Below are 21950 nucleotides of genomic sequence, written 5' to 3' on the forward strand. Positions count from 1 at the left end.
CCAATCACTGCTCCCCTGAGCCGGGTCACACAACAGCAAGAGTACAACAAGCAGCCAATCACTGCTCGCCTGAGCCGGGTCACACAACAGCAAGAGCACAACGGGCAGCCAATCACTGCTCGCCTGAGCCAGGTCACACAACAGCAAGAGTACAACCGGCTGCCAATTACTGCTCTCCTGAGCCGGGTCACACAACAGCAAGAATACAACAGGCAGCCAATCACTGCTCCCCAGAGCTGGGTCACACAACAGCAAGAGTACAACAGGCAGCCAATCACTGCTCCCCTGAGCCGGGTCACACAACAGCAAGAGTACAACAAGCAGCCAATCACTGCTCGCCTGAGCCGGGTCACACAACAGCAAGAATACAACAGGCAGCCAATCACTGCTCCCCTGAGCCGGGTCACACAACAGCAAGAGTACAACAGGCAGCCAATCACTGCTCCCCTGAGCCGGGTCACACAACAGCAAGAGTACAACAGGCAGCCAATCACTGCTCGCCTGAGCCGGGTCACACAACAGCAAGAGTACAACAGGCAGCCAATCACTGCTCGCCTGAGCCGGGTCACACAACAGCAAGAGCACAACAGGCAGCCAATCACTGCTCACCTGAGCCGGGTCACACAACAGCAAGAGCACAACGGGCAGCCAATCACTGCTCGCCTGAGCCGGGTCACACAACAGCAAGAGTACAACAGGCAGCCAATCACTGCTCGCCTGAGCCGGGTCACACAACAGCAAGAGCACAACGGGCAGCCAATCACTGCTCCCCTGAGCCGGGTCACACAACAGCAAGAGTACAACAAGCAGCCAATCACTGCTCCCCTGAGCCGGGTCACACAAAGGCAAGAGTACAACCGGCAGCCAATTACTGCTCGCCTGAGCCGGGTCACACAACAGCAAGAGTACAACCGGCAGCCAATCACTGCTCTCCTGAGCCGGGTCACACAACAGCAAGAATACAACAGGCAGCCAATCACTGCTCTCCTGAGCCGGGTCACACAACAGCAAGAATACAACAGGCAGCCAATCACTGCTCCCCTGAGCCGGGTCACACAACAGCAAGAGTACAACAAGCAGCCAATCACTGCTCGCCTGAGCCGGGTCACACAACAGCAAGAGCACAACGGGCAGCCAATCACTGCTCGCCTGAGCCGGGTCACACAACAGCAAGAGTACAACAGGCAGCCAATCACTGCTCGCCTGAGCCAGGTCACACAACAGCAAGAGCACAACGGGCAGCCAATCACTGCTCACCTGAGCCGAGTCACACAACAGCAAGAGTACAACAGGCAGCCAATCACTGCTCGCCTGAGCCGGGTCACACAACAGCAAGAGCACAACGGGCAGCCAATCACTGCTCCCCTGAGCCGGGTCACACAACAGCAAGAGTACAACAGGCAGCCAATCACTGCTCCCCTGAGCCGGGCCACACAACAGCAAGAGCACAACAGGCAGCCAATCACTGCTCACCTGAGCCGGGTCACACAACAGCAAGAGTACAACAGGCAGCCAATCACTGCTCGCCTGAGCCGGGTCACACAACAGCAAGAGTACAACAGGCAGCCAATCACTGCTCCCCTGGGCCGAGTCAAACAGCGAGAGTACAACAGGCAGCCAATCACTGCTCCTCTGAGCCGGGTCACACAAGAGCAAGAGTACAACAGGCAGCCAATTACTGCTCTCCTGAGCCGGGTCACACAACAGCAAGAGTACAACAGGCAGCCAATCACTGCTCCCCTGAGCCGGGTCACACAACAGCAAGAGTACAACAGGCAGCCAATCACTGCTCCCCCGAGCCGGGTCACACAACAGCAAGAATACAACAGGCAGCCAATCACTGCTCCCCTGGGCCGGGTCACACAACAGCAAGAGTACAACAGGCAGCCAATCACTGCTCCCCTGGGCCGAGTCACACAACAGCAAGAGTACAACAGGCAACCAATCACTGCTCCCCTGTGCCGAGTCACACAACAGCAAAAGTACAACAGGCAGCCAATCACTGCTCCCCTGGGCCGGGTCACACAACAGCAAGAGCACAACGGGCAGCCAATCACTGCTCGCCTGAGCCGGGTCACAGCTGCAAAGGATGGGGGATGTTTAACCAACCTACTGTCACCCAAATCCGTTACCTTTACAGGATGGAGGTTGGTGGTTGTGATCACTTTATGAAGCGGCCCGGCGAGTTTCATCGGCAGCTTTGGCTCCTGGTTGAGCCCCTGCGGTTTGGTGTAATAGTCCAGCTTTTCACGCGGGAAGAAGTGGTTGATGACGGTGACACAATCGTGCTGACCTGCAAAGGTAAAAAACAGAAAGATAAACCTCAGACCAAATAATCAGCGACACAAAGAGGCCTGAAAAAGTCATCCGTTCTATTAAAGTGTGCCTGAGGCCTGAAAAAAAAAAAAAAAAAAAAAAAAAAAAAAAAAAAAAAAAAAGATATTCACCTTAGAAGAGGCTTCCCGTGTCCTCCGGTCCCCCATGAAGAGGATGTTGGATATGATTTCATGGCCTTTCTCCCTGTTCTGAACACTATACTGGGTAGGGCCCCCCTTTATTAGGAACACTATATTAATACTGGGCAGGGTCTCCCTTTATTAGGAACACTATACTGGGTAGGGTCTCCCTTTATTAGGAACACTATACTGGGTAGGGCCCCCCTTTATTAGGAACACTATACTAATACTGGGCAGGGTCTCCCTTTATTAGGAGCACTATACTAATACTGGGCAGGGCATCCCTTTATTAGGAACACTATACTAATACTGGGCAGGGCCTCCCTTTATTAGGAACAAACACTATACTAATACTGGGTAGGGCCCCCTTTATTAGGAACACTATACTGGGTAGGGCCCCCCTTTATTAGGAACACTATACTAATACTGGGCAGGGTCTCCCTTTATTAGGAGCACTATACTAATACTGGGCAGGGCATCCCTTTATTAGGAACACTATACTAATACTGGGTAGAGCCTCCCTTTATTAGGAACAAACACTATACTAATACTGGGTAGAGCCTCCCTTTATTAGGAACAAACACTATACTAATACTGGGTAGAGCCTCCCTTTATTAGGAACAAACACTATACTAATACTGGGTAGGGTCTCCCTTTATTAGGAGCACTATACTAATACTGGGCAGGGTCTCCCTTTATTAGGAACACTATACTAATACTGGGTAGAGTCTCCCTTTATTAGGAACACTATACTGATACTGGGTAGGGCCTCCCTTTATTAGGGACACTATACTAATACTGGGTAGGGTCTCCCTTTATTAGGAACACTATACTAATACTGGGCAGGGCTTCCCTTTATTAGGAACACTATACTAATACTGGGTAGAGCCTCCCTTTATTAGGAACACTATACTGATACTGGGTAGGGCCTCCCTTTATTAGGGACACTATACTAATACTGGGTAGGGTCTCCCTTTATTAGGAACACTATACTAATACTGGGTAGAGTCTCCCTTTATTAGGAACACTATACTAATACTGGGCAGGGCATCCCTTTATTAGGAACACTATACTAATACTGGGCAGGGCTTCCCTTTATTAGGAACAAACACTATACTAATACTGGGTAGGGTCTCCCTTTATTAGGAACACTATACTAATGCTGGGCAGGGTCTACCTTTATTAGGAACACTATACTAATACTGGGCAGGGTCTCCCTTTATTAGGAACACTATACTAATACTGGGCAGGGTCTCCCTTTATTAGGAACACTATACTGGGTAGGGTCTCCCTTTATTAGGAACACTATACTAATACTGGGCGGGGCCTGCCTTTATTAGGAACACTATACTAATACTGGGTAGGGCCTCCCTTTATTAGGAACACTATACTGGGCAGAGCCTCCCTTTATTAGGAACACTATACTAATACTGGGTAGGGCCTCCCTTTATTAGGAACACTATACTAATACTGGGCAGGGCATCCCTTTATTAGGAACACTATACTAATACTGGGTAGGGTCTCCCTTTATTAGGAACACTATACTAATACTGGGTAGGGCCTCCCTTTATTAGGAACACTATACTAATACTGGTTAGGGCCTCCCTTTATTAGGAACACTATACTAATACTGGGTAGGGCCTCCCTTTATTAGGAACATTATACTAATACTGCGCAGGGCTTCCCTTTATTAGGAACAAACACTATACTAATACTGGGCAGGGCCTCCCTTTATTAGGAACACTATACTAATACTGGGTAGGGCCTCCCTTTATTAGGAACACTATACTAATACTGGGTAGGGCTTCCCTTTATTAGGAACACTATACTAATACTGGGTAGGGCCTCCCTTTATTAGGAACACTATACTAATACTGGGTAGGGCCTCCCTTTATTAGGAACACTATACAAATACTGGGTAGGGTCTCCCTTTATTAGGAACACTATACTAATACTGGGTAGGGTCTCCCTTTATTAGGAACACTATACTAATACTGGGTAGGGTCTCCCTTTATTAGGAACACTATACTAATACTGGGTAGGGCCTCCCTTTATTAGGAACACTATACTAATACTGGGTAGGGTCTCCCTTTATTAGGAACACTATACTAATACTGTGTAGTGCCTCCCTTTATTAGGAACACTATACTAATACTGGGCAGGGTCTCCCTTTATTAGGAACACTATACTAATACTGGGTAGGGCCTCCCTTTATTAGGAACATTATACTAATACTGCGCAGGGCTTCCCTTTATTAGGAACAAACACTATACTAATACTGGGCAGGGCCTCCCTTTATTAGGAACACTATACTAATACTGGGTAGGGCCTCCCTTTATTAGGAACACTATACTAATACTGGGTAGGGCCTCCCTTTATTAGGAACACTATACTAATACTGGGTAGGGCCTCCCTTTATTAGGAACACTATACTAATACTGGGCAGGGTCTCCCTTTATTAGGAACACTATACTAATACTGGGTAGGGTCTCCCTTTATTAGGAACACTATACTAATACTGGGTAGGGCCTCCCTTTATTAGGAACACTATACTAATACTGGGTAGGGTCTCCCTTTATTAGGAACACTATACTAATACTGGGTAGGGTCTCCCTTTATTAGGAACACTATACTAATACTGGGTAGGGCCTCCCTTTATTAGGAACACTATACTAATACTGGGTAGGGTCTCCCTTTATTAGGAACACTATACTAATACTGTGTAGTGCCTCCCTTTATTAGGAACACTATACTAATACTGGGCAGGGTCTCCCTTTATTAGGAACACTATACTAATACTGGGTAGGGCCTCCCTTTATTAGGAACGTTATACTAATACTGCGCAGGGCTTCCCTTTATTAGGAACAAACACTATACTAATACTGGGCAGGGCCTCCCTTTATTAGGAACACTATACTAATACTGGGTAGGGCCTCCCTTTATTAGGAACACTATACTAATACTGGGTAGGGCCTCCCTTTATTAGGAACACTATACTAATACTGGGTAGGGCCTCCCTTTATTAGGAACACTATACTAATACTGGGTAGGGTCTCCCTGTATTAGGAACACTATACTAATACTGGGTAGGGTCTCCCTTTATTAGGAACACTATACTAATACTGGGTAGGGCCTCCCTTTATTAGGAACACTATACTAATACTGGGTAGGGCCTCCCTTTATTAGGAACACTATACTAATACTGGGTGGGGCCTCCCTTTATTAGGAACACTATACTAATACTGGGTAGGACCCCCCTTTATTGGGAATTCTATACCAATACTGGGTAGGGCCTCCCTTTATTGGGAATTCTATACTAATACTGCATAGAGCCTACTCAGTTCTTCCTGATAAAACATTTTTATTTTTACAGAACAATAGGATTTATATATTTTACCTACAAAAGCTGCCATTTGTGCTGCTGTCCTTCCCACAGAGTTGACGGCGTCGGTGTCCGCTCCCGCCTCCAGCATCATCCACACAATGTCCTTCTTCCCTGGAACACAAACCTGTGAGTTCTCTGGAAGAGGTGACACTAGACGTTCCTGGGGGGGAACAGGGAAGGGGAGGGGTGTCTGGGGGGCGCTGAAGTTTGGGAACAGGGAAGGGGAGGGGTGTTTGGTGCGGGGCGCTGAAGTTGGCGAGGGGGCAGGGTGAGAACTTCCACCACCAACTGCTCCATCTTCTCACTGTGTTGTGCGTCGGCGGAGCGGTGAGAACATCGCTCTGAGGTGAGGATGACCCGGTGTTGTGCCGAGAGGAAACAATGCTGTCATTTGTTGTCAAGATGGATCACTTAGATTAAATTGCCTCCATCTGTACCCATTACAGCACAACACCTTCTGAAGAGCGCAAAACTGCAGCTGAGACATTCAGAAGACAGAGCTACAGCAGGGGAGGTCTGCTCACTAGATAAAGGGGGGCTCCGAATACACTACTTGCTGAGAAATTAGGACCAATGCACTAAATCACAGGGAACCACTGCAAGTGCTCCACACCTTGTGCATTGTGATGCTTTGTATGTTAGTGTTTTATGTAACGGAAACAAAATGGCTGAACAACATTCTCTGAAACTGGTGTGACATACAGTAGAATGCAGAACATTATTCAAGATAGCCACTTTTGTGGTAATCTTCCTGGTTTCAGCATCAGAAACACTTCCTAAATCTATATATGGCTGTATATAGAATGCAGCCCTACCTCCCAGAGAACTCTGGGAGATCAGGTATATTTTGTACTGTCTTCGGAACTCTCAGTAAACAAACATTCCGCAGAGCTGCACCTGACAGGACTAAAGATGTCGCCACCTGTGATCAATTTCAGAATGTAAATCAGGGAGAGGAAAGGATTTTACAATGGGCAAACACTAACTAAATCTATAAACTATTGTAAAAAAAAAAAAATAATAATAATAATAATAGTTGCAGTACATTAAAACGCACATTGATATTTGCATTATATAAAGGGCATGTAACACACTTATCAGGTTACCTGACAGGCAGGCAAACATCAGGGCGGTGTAGCCATGCTCATGCTCGTTACAGTTGACATCGGCTCCATGCTGCAGGAGTAGTTTACACATGTCCTCCTTCCCTTTATACGCGGCATGCATCAGCGGGGTCATTCCATGCTGAAAAACACCGAGCACAGCAGTCAGCCTTCGTCTGCACTGAGGCAGGGAGGACACGCCTTTCCACAGTCACATGCTTCCCGCCTTAGATGCACACCTCTCTCCCCATGTGCATTCCATATGTCAAAGAGTCAAGCGTTTCACCGTTCCTAGGGCCGTCCCGGAGACCCCAAATAACCCAACTGGAGTATACTGCAGACAATGGCGCAGCGTTTTTCTCCCGATAGGGGAGGGTAGGCGGAGCCATGCACAGGAAGTCGAGCGATGCGGGGTCTTCGAGGGACAAGGCAGCGCAGGTAACTATATAATTGTCTTTTACAGGAAGGCTGCAGGATATTAACTTGCCGGCTAGAGATACGTGGCTTCCTGGCTTATGGGATTAGTCCCGCCCTGAACCTGCCAATTATCAACCATCTGGCTATATGGGCAGACAAATGAAATTTAATGTCAATAAATGTAAGATCATGCACCTCGGACGTGCCAATGGTAGAGCAACATGTAAGATAAATGGCATACAGCTGGGAACATCAGGCTTGGAGAAGGACTTGGAAATGCTGGTTGAGAACGAGTTAAGTAACCATATTCAATTCCAAGCAGCAGCAGCTAAAGCAAATAAAATTCTGGGTGGCAAAAGAAAAAAGGAAATAAAATCTTGAGGTGCCAGTTTACTACTACCCCTGTATAAATCACTGGTGAGGCCACATCTGGTGTATGGGATAATGCGGGAGGAGGAGCATGATGCAGGGGGAGGGGCACACACTATTCCCTCTGTATAAATCACTGGTGAGGCCACATCTGGCGTATGGGATAATGCGGGAGGAGGAGCATGATGCAGGGGGAGGGGCACACACTACTCCCCCTGTATAAATCACTGGTGAGGCCACATCTGGCGTATGGGATAATGCGGGAGGAGGAGCATGATGCAGGGGGAGGGGCACACACTACTCCCTCTGTATAAATCACTAGTGAGGCCACATCTGGAGTATGGGATAATGCGGGGGGAGGAGCATGATGCAGGGGGAGGGGCACACACTACTCCCTCTGTATAAATCACTAGTGAGGCCACATCTGGAGTATGGGATAATGCGGGGGGGAGGAGCATGATGCAGGGGGAGGGGCACACACTACTCCCTCTGTATAAATCACTAGTGAGGCCACATCTGAAGTATGGGATAATGCGGGGGGAGGAGCATGATACAGGGGGAGGGGCACACACTACCTCTGTATAAATCACTGGTGAGGCCACATCTGGAGTATGGGATAATGCGGGGGGGAGGAGCATGATGCAGGGGGAGGGGCACACACTACTCCCCCTGTATAAATCACTGGTGAGGCCACATCTGGAGTATGGGATAATGCGGGGGAGGAGCATGATGCAGGGGGAGGGGCACACTACTCCCCCTGTATAAATCACTGGTGAGGCCACATCTGGAGTATGGGATAATGCGGGGGAGGAGCATGATGCAGGGGGAGGGGCACACACTACTCCCTCTGTATAAATCACTGGTGAGGCCACATCTGGAGTATGGGATAATGCGGGGGGAGGAGCATGATGCAGGGGGAGGGGCACACACTACTCCCCCTGTATAAATCACTGGTGAGGTCACATCTGGAGTATGGGATAATGCGGGGGGAGGAGCATGATGCAGGGGGAGGGGCACACACTACTCCTGTATAAATCACTGGTGAGGCCACATCTGGAGTATGGGATAATGCGGGGGGAGGAGCATGATGCAGGGGGAGGGGCACACACTTCTCCCCCTGTATAAATCACTGGTGAGGCCACATCTGGAGTATGGGATAATGCGGGGGGAGGAGCATGATGCAGGGGGAGGGGCACACACTTCTCCCCCTGTATAAATCACTGGTGAGGCCACATCTGGAGTATGGGATAATGTGGGGGGGGGGGGGGGAGGAGCAAGATACAGGGGGAGGGGCACACACTACTCCCTCTGTATAAATCACTTGTGAGGCCACATCTGGAGTATGGGATAATGCGGGGGGGAGGAGCATGATGCAGGGGGAGGGGCACACACTACTCCCTCTGTATAAATCACTTGTGAGGTCACATCTGGAGTATGGGATAATGCGGGGGGAGGAGCATGATGCAGGGGGAGGGGCACACACTACTCCCCCTGTATAAATCACTGGTGAGGCCACATCTGGAGTATGGGATACAATTTTGGCTGCCACATTATAGGAAAGACATTAACATACTAGTACAGGTGCAAAGATTGGCAACTAAATTAATTAGAGGGATGGAAGAGCTAACTTAACGAGAAAGGCTGGACATACTGGGTTTATTTAGCTTGGAATAAATACATGATTAACATGTATAAATACATCAGAGGGCAATACAAAAGCTTGGCAGCTGAGTTTTTTTTTTGTCCCTAGGACAGTGATGGCTAGCCTTGGCATTCCAGCTGTGACAAAACTACAAATCCCATCATGCCTCTGCCTCCCCAAGTTATGCTTAGAGCTTTCAGAGTATTGCAATGCCTCATGGGACTTGTAGTTCCACGTCAGCTGGAGTGCCAAGGATAGCCATCACAGCCCTAGGCATGACCTGCGTATGGAGGAAAGGTTTTGCCATCTATTTAGGAAAGGGTTCTTTACAGTAAGAGTTGTTAAATTGTGGAATATATTACTTCAGGAAGTAGATGTAGCAAACTCTGTATCTGGATTCAGGAGGTGTGGATGCTTTCCTTGCATTGCAGGACATCCACGCATGGCTAGAATTACTAGTTAATAAGAAAAGTTGATCCAGTGATTTTATCTGACAGCCAGGTGAAATCAGAAACAAAATGTTTCCCTTTAAAGAAAACCTGAAGCGAAAATAAACGTATGCGATAATGAATTGTGTGTGCAGCTCAGAAATAGGACATTAGTAGCAAAGAAAAGTATCCTATTGTTTTTCAGTACAGGAAGAGTTAAAATAAAAATAAAGTTATCTATGCAAAAAAGCCTCTCTGAGCTCTTCCACCCAACTTGGTCCAATACAGTCCTGTTTTCTGAAGGACAACCAAGAAACAGTGAGAGAGAGACAGCTTGAGATAAAGTTTAACTGCAGGAAAGTTCAATATTTCTGCATTGTTTTATAGCTTAAAGAGAACCCGAGGTGGGTTTGAAGAATATTATCTGCATACAGAGGCTGGATCTGCCTATACAGCCCAGCCTCTGTTAATATCCCAAACCCCCCTAAGGTCCCCCTGCACTCTGCAATCCCTTATAAATCACAGCCACGCTGCTGACAAACAGCTTGTCAGAGCTGGCTGTGTTTATCTCTATAGTGTCAGTCTGCTGCTCTCCCCGCCTCCTGCAGAACTCCAGTCCCCGCCTACATCCCTTCCCTCCCTGCTGATTGGAGGGAAGGCACGTGGGCAAGGACCGGAGCTATGCAGGAGGTGGGGGAGCAGCTGAGACTGACACTACAGATGTAAACACAGCCGCACAGCATGGCTGTGATTTATGAGGGATTGCAGAGTGCAGGGGGACCTTAGGGGGGTTTGGGATAGCAACAGAGGCTGGGCTGTATAGGCAGATCCAGCCTCTGTATGCAGATAACATTCTTCAAACCCACCTCGGGTTCTCTTTAAGCTATAAAACAATGCAGAAATATTGAACTTTCCTGCAGTTAAACTTTATCTCAAGCTGTCTCTCTCACAGTTTCTTGGTTGACCTTCAGAAAACAGGACTGTATTGGACCAAGTTGGGTGGAAGAGCTCAGAGAGGCTTTTTTGCATAGATAACCATTTTTATTTTAACTCTTCCTGTACTGAAAAACAATAGGATACTTTTCTTTGCTACTAATGTCCTATTTCTGAGCTGCACACACAATTCATTATCGCATACGTTTATTTTCGCTTCAGGTTTTCTTTAAAGGGAAACACTAAGTCTCTCCCGACTGTCATACCTCAAAGACAAATTTATACCGTGTGGGATTCCGCCTGCCACAGCCACTCTAGACAAACACCGGCTTTAGTCCTGGAACCCACTACAAATCGCAAAGCGCTAACGCTAGTGTTTTTAATTAGCGTTATGTAAGCGATTTCAAGAACATTTTCCGTCAATTTTGGTAACGTTTTTAAAAAGTGTAAGATTTTTGCCAGTGATTGAGATAGCGATTTGCGTTTTTAATTCTGATTGGTCCTTTCAATTTATTTTAAAAATTTTTTCACAGTGTGCAGTAATTTAAAATCACACACATCTCTAAGTGTAGCGATTCATGAGCGATTTGCCAGCGCTTCAATACTTTACATTGAAGCGCAAACGCTCCCAAGATTATGAATGTTCTGCGATGGCGATTTTGCTAATCGCAATCGCTACTGTGGAATTTGTTACATTTATTTACATTGGCAGAGCGTTCAGGGAAATCGCTAGCGATTTAAAATGCTCCCTAAACACTCCAATAAAAAGCACTGTAGTGGGTTCCAGGCCCTAAGCGGAGTTGACCTTTAAAGGATACCCGAACTGACATGTGACATAATGAGATAGACATGTGTATGTACAGTGCCTAGCACACAAATAACTAGGCTGTGTTCCTTTTTTTCTTTCTCTGCCTGAAAGAGTTAAATATCAGGTATGTAAGTGGCTGACTCAGTCCTGACTCAGACAGGAAGTGACCACAGTGTGACCCCCACTGATAAGAAATTCCAACTATAAAACGCTTTCCTAGCAGAAAATGGCTTCTGAGAGCAAGAAAGAGGTAAAAAGGGGGAATTTCTTATCAGTGAGGGTCACACTGTAGTCACTTCCTGTCTGAGTCAGGACTGAGTCAGCCACTTACATTCCTGATATTTAACTCTTTCAGGCAGAGAAAGAAAAAAAGGAACACAGCCTAGTTATTTGTGTGCTAGGCCCTGTACATACACATGTCTATCTCATTATGTCACGTCAGTTCGGGTATCCTTTAAGTTCAGCGAGGCCGCTACGTCCTGACACAAGAGACCCGCCTCTTTTCCTCGCCTGCATTGTTGGGCTCCTCTGTAAACTAGACAATAAGCATTGATCTCTCCCCCGTGACTGCGTCTCGTCTCGTCTCATTACAGCCGGCTTGTTGCGCTGTACACCGGAGAGGAGGCAGGAAACTTTGCCCGCCAAAACAGCGTGCGCTCCCCGCTCAGCGCTCTAACGCACGAGGCATGCTGGTATAAGCCAAGTAAATGGAAGGACCCATTGTTCACAAAATTGCCGGGGCAGCCGCTAAAACGCCTCGTTACTTAGTCTCGAGGTTGCCATGGGAACAAGAATCTCGGGATGCAAGTGTATTGTGTACCGAATAATTTTTACGGCTTTGAATTAAAGGTTGTGTGTCCAGGAAGTTTGCGGATTTCTACAGAAACTAAATAACCCCTGAAAAGGTGGCAAGCAAAAGATGGCAGGGATTGGAACTGGGGAGGCGTGTCTGCAATGGGGGCACAGACAGCAATAAAAACTAGAACCCTACACACATAAAAAAAGTTGTTTTTAATTAATTATTGTCTTTAGGTGGCCACACACACCTTACATTTTATTATTGTTATTTAGTATTTATATAGTACGGACATTTCCGCAGCGCTGTACAGAGTATAATGTCTTGTCACTAACTGTCCCTCAGAGGGGCTCACAATCTAGTCCCTGCCATAGCCATATGTCTATGGATGTATCATGTCATTTATATAAATCATAGTCTAGGGTCAATTTAGGAGGAAGCCATTTCACTTATCTGTTTATTTTTGAGATGTGGCAGGAAACCGGGGTGCACAGAGGAAACCCACAGAGACACGGGGAGAACATACAAACTCCGTGCAGATAGTGACCTGGCTGGGACCAAGGACCCAGCGCTGCAAGGCGAGAGCGCTGCCCGCTATGCCACCATACTGCAATTTGATGAAAATTATTGGTTGTACAGAAACATGTATTTTATTCAACTGAGAAATCTGATCGAATTTCGCCATTTTCCTCGAATTTTTTTGAGATTGAACGTGTTGGAAAATTTTAGTCCATCTTTACCAAGAATTGTATGGTGTGTGATGGATTGTCAGATTGTATCCAACCTAAATAAATTGTACGTAACTGCTTACAACATACCAATCTTAAAGGGAACCAGAGCTAACCTAAAGAAAATATTCTATACATACCTGGGGCTTCCTCCAGCCCCATACGCGCTGATCGATCCCACGCCGCCGTCCACCGCTGCCCGCAGCTACGAGAACCGGCTCCCGTCAGTGACGTCATCGGAGCCACGCTACGCAGGAGAAGTGCGCCCTCTACGTATCTCTCTATACACTGCTGCAGAGATACGCAAAGAGCGCACCTCTGCTACGCTAGACTGGCTCCGACTGGCGGCAGAGCGGGGTCCCGGTTCTCCTAGCTGCGGGCAGCGGTGGACGGCGGCGTGGGAGCGATCCGTGCGTATGGGGCTGGAGGAAGCCCCAGGTATGTATAGAATCTTTTCTTTAGGTTAGCTCTGGTTTTTTTTAATTTATTATTTGAATAAATAACAAAAACAATGGGATTATGAAAGTGTGTGTATACAGGCTCGGATTTACATCACAGGAGCCTATAGGCACAGATGTACTGGCACCCTAGACTCCGCCCTCCATGAGCCCACAAACCCCCACTGAACTGCACCACAAGTGTGCTGACTGTCCTAGCTGTCACTTCTCCCTTACTTCCCTTGCCTGTCATAGGCAGCTACAGGCGTCCCTTAGAATTAGGTAGCCAGAAGTGCCCTCAATATTAAGTAGCTAGATGTGCCCCAAGTATTAGGTAGCTAGAGGAACCTCAGTATTCAGTATCTAGAGGTGCCCCTGACTGCTACTGAGGTGCTCAGTGGAATGCTGAGAGCTGGGTGAGTAACCTTTCATTTACACTCTCATCAGTACTCTGCATAGGGAGGGAGGGAAGGAGGCACTTGGGGAGGGGAGTGAGCCCCTTTCCATCATCTGGCGCCTGTAGGCACGTGCCTGCAATGCCTTATGGTATACCCGGCCCTGTGTGTATATGCCTTGCAGCGCTGGGTCCCCGGTTCGAATCCCAGCCAGGGCAATATCTGCATGGAGTTTGTATGTTCTCCCCGTGTCTGCATGGGTTACCTCCAGGTACTCCGGTTTCCTCCCACATCCCCAACAAATGCCGATAAGTTACTTGGTTTGCCCCTAAAAATTTACCCTAGGCTATGATGGACATATGACTATAATAGGATTAGATTGTGAGTTCCTCTGGGACAGTCAGTGACATGACTATGTACTCTGTAATGTGCTGCAGGTGTCAGTGCTATATAAATACATAATAATAATATGGTAGGACATTAGGCTATGACTATGGTAGGATTAGACTGTGAGCTCCTCTGAGGACAGTCAGTGACATGACTATGTACTCTGTAATGTGCTGCAGAAGGTGTCAGTGCTATATAAATACATAATAATAATATGGTAGGACATTATTATTATTATTATTATTATTATTTCGTATTTATATAGCGCCGACATATTACGCAGCGCTGTACAGTGTATATATATATATCTTGTCACTAACTGTCCCTCAAAGGAGCTCACAATCTAATCCCTACCATTGCCATATGTCTATATTTTGTAGTGTAAGTACTGTGGTCTAGGGCCAATTTTAGGGGGAGTCAATTAACTTATCCGTATGTTTTTGGAATGTGGGAGGAAACCGGAGTGCCCAGAGGAAACCCACGCAGACACGGAGAGAACATACAAACTCTTTGCACATAGTGCCCTGGCTGGGATTCAAACCGGGGACCCAGTGCTGCAAGGCGAGAGAGCTAACCACTACGCCACCGTGCTGCCCATTAGACTATGACTATGGTAGGATTAGATTGTTGTGAGCTCCACTGAGGACAGTCCGGTCTCTTTTCCACAAACAGTTGAACTGTGTGCTCAGCAAGCCGTTACCAGGCAGCAACGAGCAGTTACCAGGCAGCAGTTACCAGGCAGCAGAGAGCAGTTGTGAGAGTTTGAGAGGCATTTCACTGCTTATCAACTGCCCGTGGAAAAGAGGCCTCAGTGACAGGATTATGTACTCTATAAAGTGCTGTGGCCAATCACCTCATAGCTTGGGATGGTAATGAGATGCCAATCACTCCGAGCTGATGACAACTTTATGCAGCTTCTTAAAGTGAACATCCAGACTAAAAATTAACTCAGCAGCACTGAAAAGGCTTGGTGTTTCTTTAACAGTTTCACAGCATCAGAACTTTGTTTCTCTTATACAAGCTTCATTTTTAGCTGCACAGAAGAAAACTGCCCGGGCTTTTTTCCCCTGATGCTGTGCAAAGCATGATGGGATTTCTGATTTTGTTGTTCTCTTTCTGCTGTTATTGGGCAATTTTTTTTTTTTTTTTTACACTTTAAATTTGACATTTGAAGCCTAGCATGTGCAGCTGGGAGGGGTAATCAGGACACAGGATAGTTGGAACTGTGTCTCCTGCTCCTTGTCACCTCCTTTCAACCAAAAAGATGGCAGCCCCCATGAATCACAAACATTTGCCTGTTCTTTTAAAACAGGGTGGGTATGAGATTATATTGCCTATCTATTCTAATTAACATAACTAATGTAACTTGATGACAGTATGTTTGTTTAGGCCGAAGTTCCCCTTTAAAAAAAAAAAATGGATCTATCAAATGCAACTCAAAAAATCATCAGCATCTCTATGATCACTCCTACTCCTAGCTACTCCTGCAGCAGTCAACCATGGAAAACTGTCTTAACAACCAGTCTTAATCGCTGCGGTTACCCCCGGAGATCCGTGGCAGTTCCAGATCACTGCTACTCCACAGGCATAAACATAAATGCTTGGCTCAACCTGGCACTCATGTTTCACATACAGTCTAGAGCAGTGGTCCTCAAACTAAGGCCCACGGGCCGAATGTGGCCCCCTGAGGCTTTTTTTACCGGCCCCCCACACACAAATTGTTTTACTTATAGATGCGGTCAGCTACATCTTTAAATATTGGTGGTCCGCACATAGAATAGCAGTGCTGGCACCACCCATCCACATGGAAGGCAGAAAGCAGTCATTCGCTGGTTTCCAATCAAATTCCACATCAGGTGACACTGCTGTCCACTGCAGGTTGTCACCTGGGTATGCTTCACTGTCTGGCCCGCAAAGACTTCTACATTATTTTATGTATACTCCGCATCCCCCCCCCCCCCCCCCCCCCCAGCAGGCTTAAGTATGTTGACCCGGCCCTCAACCCAAAACGTTTGGGGACCCCTGATCTACAGACAGAAGGCAGGGAGGGAGGTCACATGAACACACACACACACTGTACACACACACACACACACTGTACACACACTGTACACACACACACTGTACACACACTGTACACACACACACACACACACACACACACACACACACACACACACACACACACACACACACACACACACACACACACACACACACACTGTCCTTACCTCATCCAAGCAGTTCACCCGAACTTCCTTACTGCCCAATAGCTGCGCGGCATCCTGAACATTACCTGCGGGGACAAAACACGGAAACATGAACCATCATCCGACACGGAGGACCTGACTTGCCAACATCGCTGCTCGCATATAATCCCATCCACTCATTTTCACAGACCCTCGTATAAAAGATATTTACTCCCTTAACACGCCACATGTAGCAGTTTTGTGCATTTGGTCAAAGCTGGCTGGCCTTACTAAAAAAAAAAAAAAAAAAAAAAAAAAAAAAAATCACTTTTTAACTAACAGCCGTTAAACGGTACAGTTTGTGCAATTGTTTTTTCTACCCACGTATTTATCTCTTGGATAAAGCGGTATAAAACAATCTCTGCTAATCTCTGGGGACCAGGTGTGAGGTAGTTGAGAATTCTCTCCAGGTTTTCAAAGTACTTTAATATGTTCCTACAAGCCAAAAACACACTGGTATGTCAGAGCCAAATCTGATCGGCCCGCTGCGTCTGGAGGACAGGAGAACGTAGGTAGCCTCCCAGGCAGAATCACACTGGTATGTCAGTGCCAGTACCAGACCTGACCAACCAGCTGCACCTGGAGGACAGGATAATGTATGTGGAAGATTCCTCCAGCCCCCTGCATCAGCTCCAGTGGCTTTGCACAGGAATCATTATAGCTGAGTCTGTGTTCTCTGATGTCTTTTCAAGCCCAAGCCTGCCCCCTTCTGGCTCTGCTATAATAACTCAGCTATAATGATTCCTGAGCAAAGTCAGACTGAATGCTCAGTCGGGGATTTTATTAGGGCTGATAACAAGCAGACTGAGCAGTAAAGGATGAAACAGAGCAGGGTAGGTGTTTTCTCTAACGTTCCCACTGATATATATGGTAAAATACATGAAAGTGCTACATCTCTTGTTCACTTTAATCTTCCTTTTAAAATGGATAATTCTTAGCTAAATGTACCACCCAAAGAAAGCCTAAATGGTGGCAGAAAAAACAAGATATAGATCATTTTGTTGTGATAAGCAGTGATAACGTTATTGGCGAATGAATGGTATGTGAAAGTTGCTTGGATGCATAAGATGAAACAACACTGAGGGGTTAAGATAATAATGTTAAATTTATTAAAAAAAAAAAAAAAAAAAAAAAAAAAAAAAAAAATCCAGCTGACCTGATAAAAGGGCAATTTCCCAGTTGGAAGCAGATAAAGGGAGGCTGGAACCTCATTCTCATTTTTTTTAATATAATACAAAACTAAATCAAGTCTTTCTCGAGTTGTCCTTTCAGCACGGCCTACTTTGTAAACGTTGTATGAAGTTTCTACAAAGCTGTAAAACTTGTGCAGAGTTTTCTAGGCCAGCCAGAAATAAACTTATTGAAGTTCCTCCCGGGCAGCTTGGGGGGCGCCGGCGGTGGGGCTGTAATCCGCAATGAAGTTTTACAGAAATATTTTGCCTAAAAAGGCCAAAGAGAGAAACGTCGCTAATAAGTCCCCAGACAGAGCCGCACCGGCATCTCTACAGAACAAGCTCCTCAGAGGCTGCAGATGGAAAAATAAACAATAATTATCTGATCCAAGGTGTGGGGAACCAGCGAGGAGGAAATAAAACAATCAGAACGTCACTGCGCTTAATAAATGTGAAAATGGGCTGCGACTGATAATGCAAGAGGCTCACATTATTCATTTCTGCCTTGCTTTAAGTTACAAGGATGTTACTCTGTGTGTGCTGAACATTTACATAGGAAGCTCTGTTGGTGGGAAGAAAAGGGGGTGGAAGAAATCACTTGTGTGCTGAGTTGTGCAGCCCTGCAGCGGCCCATTTAGAGAAAAAAGGCCTGGTCTTTAAGGGGGTTTTAACACTGCGGTCCTCAAGCGGTTAAAAAGGACAGGTACGAGCAGGAAAAAAAAACACCAAAAAACTAAGATGTACTTACCTGGGGCATCTTTTGTGCCTGCGCGAGGTTGCAGCCACGTGTGATTGCGCTAATGTGTCTTGTAGCGTTCTGCGAAGATGCAGAAGTACTGCGCCTGCACAGAACACTCCAGCCCACATGAGCGCAATCATGAGAAGCACAACCACGCAGGCGCAGAAGATGCCGACCTGGCGAGGTCAGCTTCTAAAACAGAGGGGATCCCAGGAACCGGAGCTGCGGCGAGGGCACAGGATGGCTGCCAGAGGCTGGAGGAAGCCCCAGGTAAATCGATCTTATTTTTTTTTTCCCTCCTGCTCACACCTGTCCTTTAAACATGGACATCCACAGATTTTATGCCTTTTTTTGTCCATCAGGATTTAGTGCAGCAAATGATGACACAATGTTTTAAGTGATTTTTCAGAAGAGGTGAAACAAGTCATTGTGGTTGCCATGGCGTCTCGACCTCTTCTGCAGAGCAAAAAGTGGCAGAATTAGAACCATTTTGAATGCTACGATGCAGGAAAGAATTAAAAAGCTCCGAAAGGGCACTGGCAGTCCCCCCAAAAAAGAGGAACTGCAATTTTTCTGGCAACATGACCATAACTTATCCCAAGAGGAACATCATGTCAATCCGTGGAAAGTCCACAATCCCAGCGTAACGTACTTCCCATTTCAGAACACGCCTAGAAGACCAGGACCAAGGCTGCTTCACACCAAAAGTAACGATGTTCTGATTCACGGGACGGACCGCAATGGATGAGCCGACCTGTTGAAGCATCCTATATAAAAACATAGGATCCAAATCATACCAAAAAGAGGTTGGTTTTGTCCAGAGTCCGTTGCAGTGACGGAGCGCAAAGTCCCGTCCGCAGCGGTGGCGTAGGTACAAAAGTCATCTGACTCCAATTCCTCGGTTTATGAAACCACCGACTCCAGGTTCCCAAAATGGCTCCGACTCCACATCTCTTGCAGGGTTATGGAGTGGGCACAAAAATCATCTGACTTCTCAGTTTATGTAGCGACCAAATACAACTCCAGGACTCCAGGTATGCAAAAATTGCTCCAACTCCACAGCCCTGGTCCTGACCACACCCACCAGCCATGGGTCTCCGACTCACATATGATTCATGTTCCCGCCCACTTTCCACTACAGCCGAATACCGCAGGGGTCACAAAACAGGTTTACTATAACAGAAGTTCTATTATATCTGGGTTTACTATACCAGGCGTTACTACCATACACTTATAATGGGGCTTGGCCAGGACCTACTATACTCGGATGTTTACTATAATGAGATTATACTGTAATATTAAAAGGGTTAGTGCAATTTTCACTATTTTAAAGGACTGGCTTGTGTTTTGCGGAAACAAATAACAAGACACAGCAAATAGTGTGCAGCACTGGAGAACTGGGAGCACAGACAGGAGAAGTATGTGATGACGATCAGGGCTGTGGATACGGTACAAAAAAACATCCAACTTCGACTCCTCAGTTTATGAAACCTCTGACTAACTCTACAGCTTTGTACTGCTTTAGGGGGGAATTAACTCCCTTGGCCTTATGATTCCGGATTTTAGGGTCCAACAGCGGTGCAATTTTTTTTTTGCACCCCTTCAGATCCTAAAACCTGGGGAGATCTGCAGCAGTTCCAGCAATCTCTCACCTCACTAGCTCCAACGCTGCAGTTATGCCTCCATCCTCCAGGTGGTGCTACAACTCTAAAGTGAGATTGCCGGCTGTCATCATGACGACAGACGGCGATCTCATCAGGAGGAAGCAGAGCCTTGGAGGAGTGGAAGAAGAATGCCAGCAGACGTTGGGATCCCCCGGATGGTGTGTAGAAACGCCCGCTGCGCGCTATACTCTGCACAGAACTCCCGGCGGCTACTCGGGATTACCGCTCTTAGCTGCAGTTTGCCGCCCTGACCCTAGCTCGGAATTACCGCCAAGGAGGTTAAGAGGGTATACCTGCACATGGTGCCCCCTGCTGGTGATTAGTCTACGATTATGTCCAAACGTACCCTCTCACCTGCATGTTGCTGAATTTATGCAATTCCTGCTAGATTTGGTACTGCAGCCACGGGTGTATAACCTTAAGGTAGCCATACACTGGTCGATTTGCCATTAGATTCAACCATCAGATAGATCCCTCTCTAATCGAATCTGATCAGAGAGGGATCGTATGGCTGCCTTTACTGCAAACAGATTGTGAACCGATTTCAGCCTGAAACCGTTCACAATCTGTTGTGGTGGTGGTGGTGCTGCCGCCGCTCCCCCCGCCCGCATTACCTGCTCCGCCGGCGCAACTCCAGTCCCCAGGTCACCGCTGCTCCGTCTCCGCTCTGGTCTCCGGCATGCTTTACTTCTTCCTGCCCGGCAGGAAGTTTAAACAGTAGAGCGCCCTCTACTGTTTAAACTTCCTGCCGGGCCGGAGGAACTGAAGCATGCCGGAGACCAGCGCAGACACGGAGCAGCGGTGACCGGGGGTAGTCGTGCCGGCGGAGCAGGTAATGTATGCGGCTCTATTGCGTCGGTCGTCGGGTACTCGAACGCCGCTAGCGACGCGCTCCCTACCCGCGGCCGATCGACGCTAATTTTCCGCACGGAGCGATCGACGGGATCGGACGAAAAGGATCAAAATTCGTCGTGTAGCGCGAACGATTGGCAGCAGATTCAATCCCAGTGATCGAATCTGCTGTCGAAACGGCGGCGAATCGGGCCAGTGTATGGCCACCTTTACACTTGACTGGCTGACGAGCTGTTTGTGGACCATATAAAATGGTGGATATCTTTGTACTGCATTGGAATAGTACAAAGTTAGCAGTGGTGGGAAAGACTGATGTTACAAAATATTTCTGCTGACAACTTTCTTACATCTAATGATGAAAACTGGTGGAACAGGCTGATATGAGGGGCATTTCGGCTGTACTGTACATCTACAAGCTGGTGGCCAACCAAATCTATAGTCTACTTGTTCTAACGTGGCAACCTACAGACAGATCATATACCCTGATTTACATGCATTAACTGGAGATTAATGACAGCAGCAGGGGAGCTATCTGGCTATTGCTGGCATCTGCTCTAATCGCTGGAGATTAATGATGTAATAACGGGCAGTGCGGCTTAGTGTGCTGCACTCAGTTCACAGCCGCTGCCCAGCGCCTGACCCCGCGTCCTCCACCGCCAGCTCTGTACAGGAAGTAAGAGCACATTCTGCAGCCCGGCCACTGGACACATACACACTCTGCACGCTCATCAAGACCACATATTAAAGTGGACCTGAACTTGCACAAGACAGAAGGAAAACAGAAATGCACTCTGTATGTATTTAGAGAGTTTAGCCTGCCCAATTCCTCATCCTCTGTGACTATCACAACTGTAATTTGATCTCTCAGCTGGTTGCCTCGGCAGCGCAGCTAATTAGTAAAACACAGGATGTTAACCTATGTCTGTGTACATGAAAGCAGGAAGTAGACACTGCAGATTTATATCAGCTGTAACAAAGATGTTTTTTCTT

At 47.0% G+C, this 21950-nt stretch overlaps 1 protein-coding gene across 2 annotated transcripts in view; it reads right to left on the reverse strand.

Moving 5' to 3' along the window:
- The window catches only part of ANKMY2 (ankyrin repeat and MYND domain containing 2), a 48301-nt gene that overhangs the window by 22787 nt on the left and 3564 nt on the right, over positions 1-21950 (reverse strand). The window contains exons 2-5 of one of the 2 annotated variants that reach the window (XM_068235112.1): positions 16516-16580; positions 6948-7086; positions 5854-5952; positions 2133-2293 (exon numbers count right to left, since the gene is read on the reverse strand). In XM_068235112.1, coding sequence (XP_068091213.1) covers positions 2133-2293; positions 5854-5952; positions 6948-7086; positions 16516-16580 — 464 coding nt within the window. The remainder of the gene's footprint in view (positions 1-2132; positions 2294-5853; positions 5953-6947; positions 7087-16515; positions 16581-21950) is intronic. The other variant, XM_068235113.1, reaches the window with a different exon arrangement.

This window comes from Hyperolius riggenbachi, chromosome 5, assembly GCF_040937935.1.
Source record: "Hyperolius riggenbachi isolate aHypRig1 chromosome 5, aHypRig1.pri, whole genome shotgun sequence".
Lineage (NCBI taxonomy): Eukaryota > Metazoa > Chordata > Amphibia > Anura > Hyperoliidae > Hyperolius > Hyperolius riggenbachi.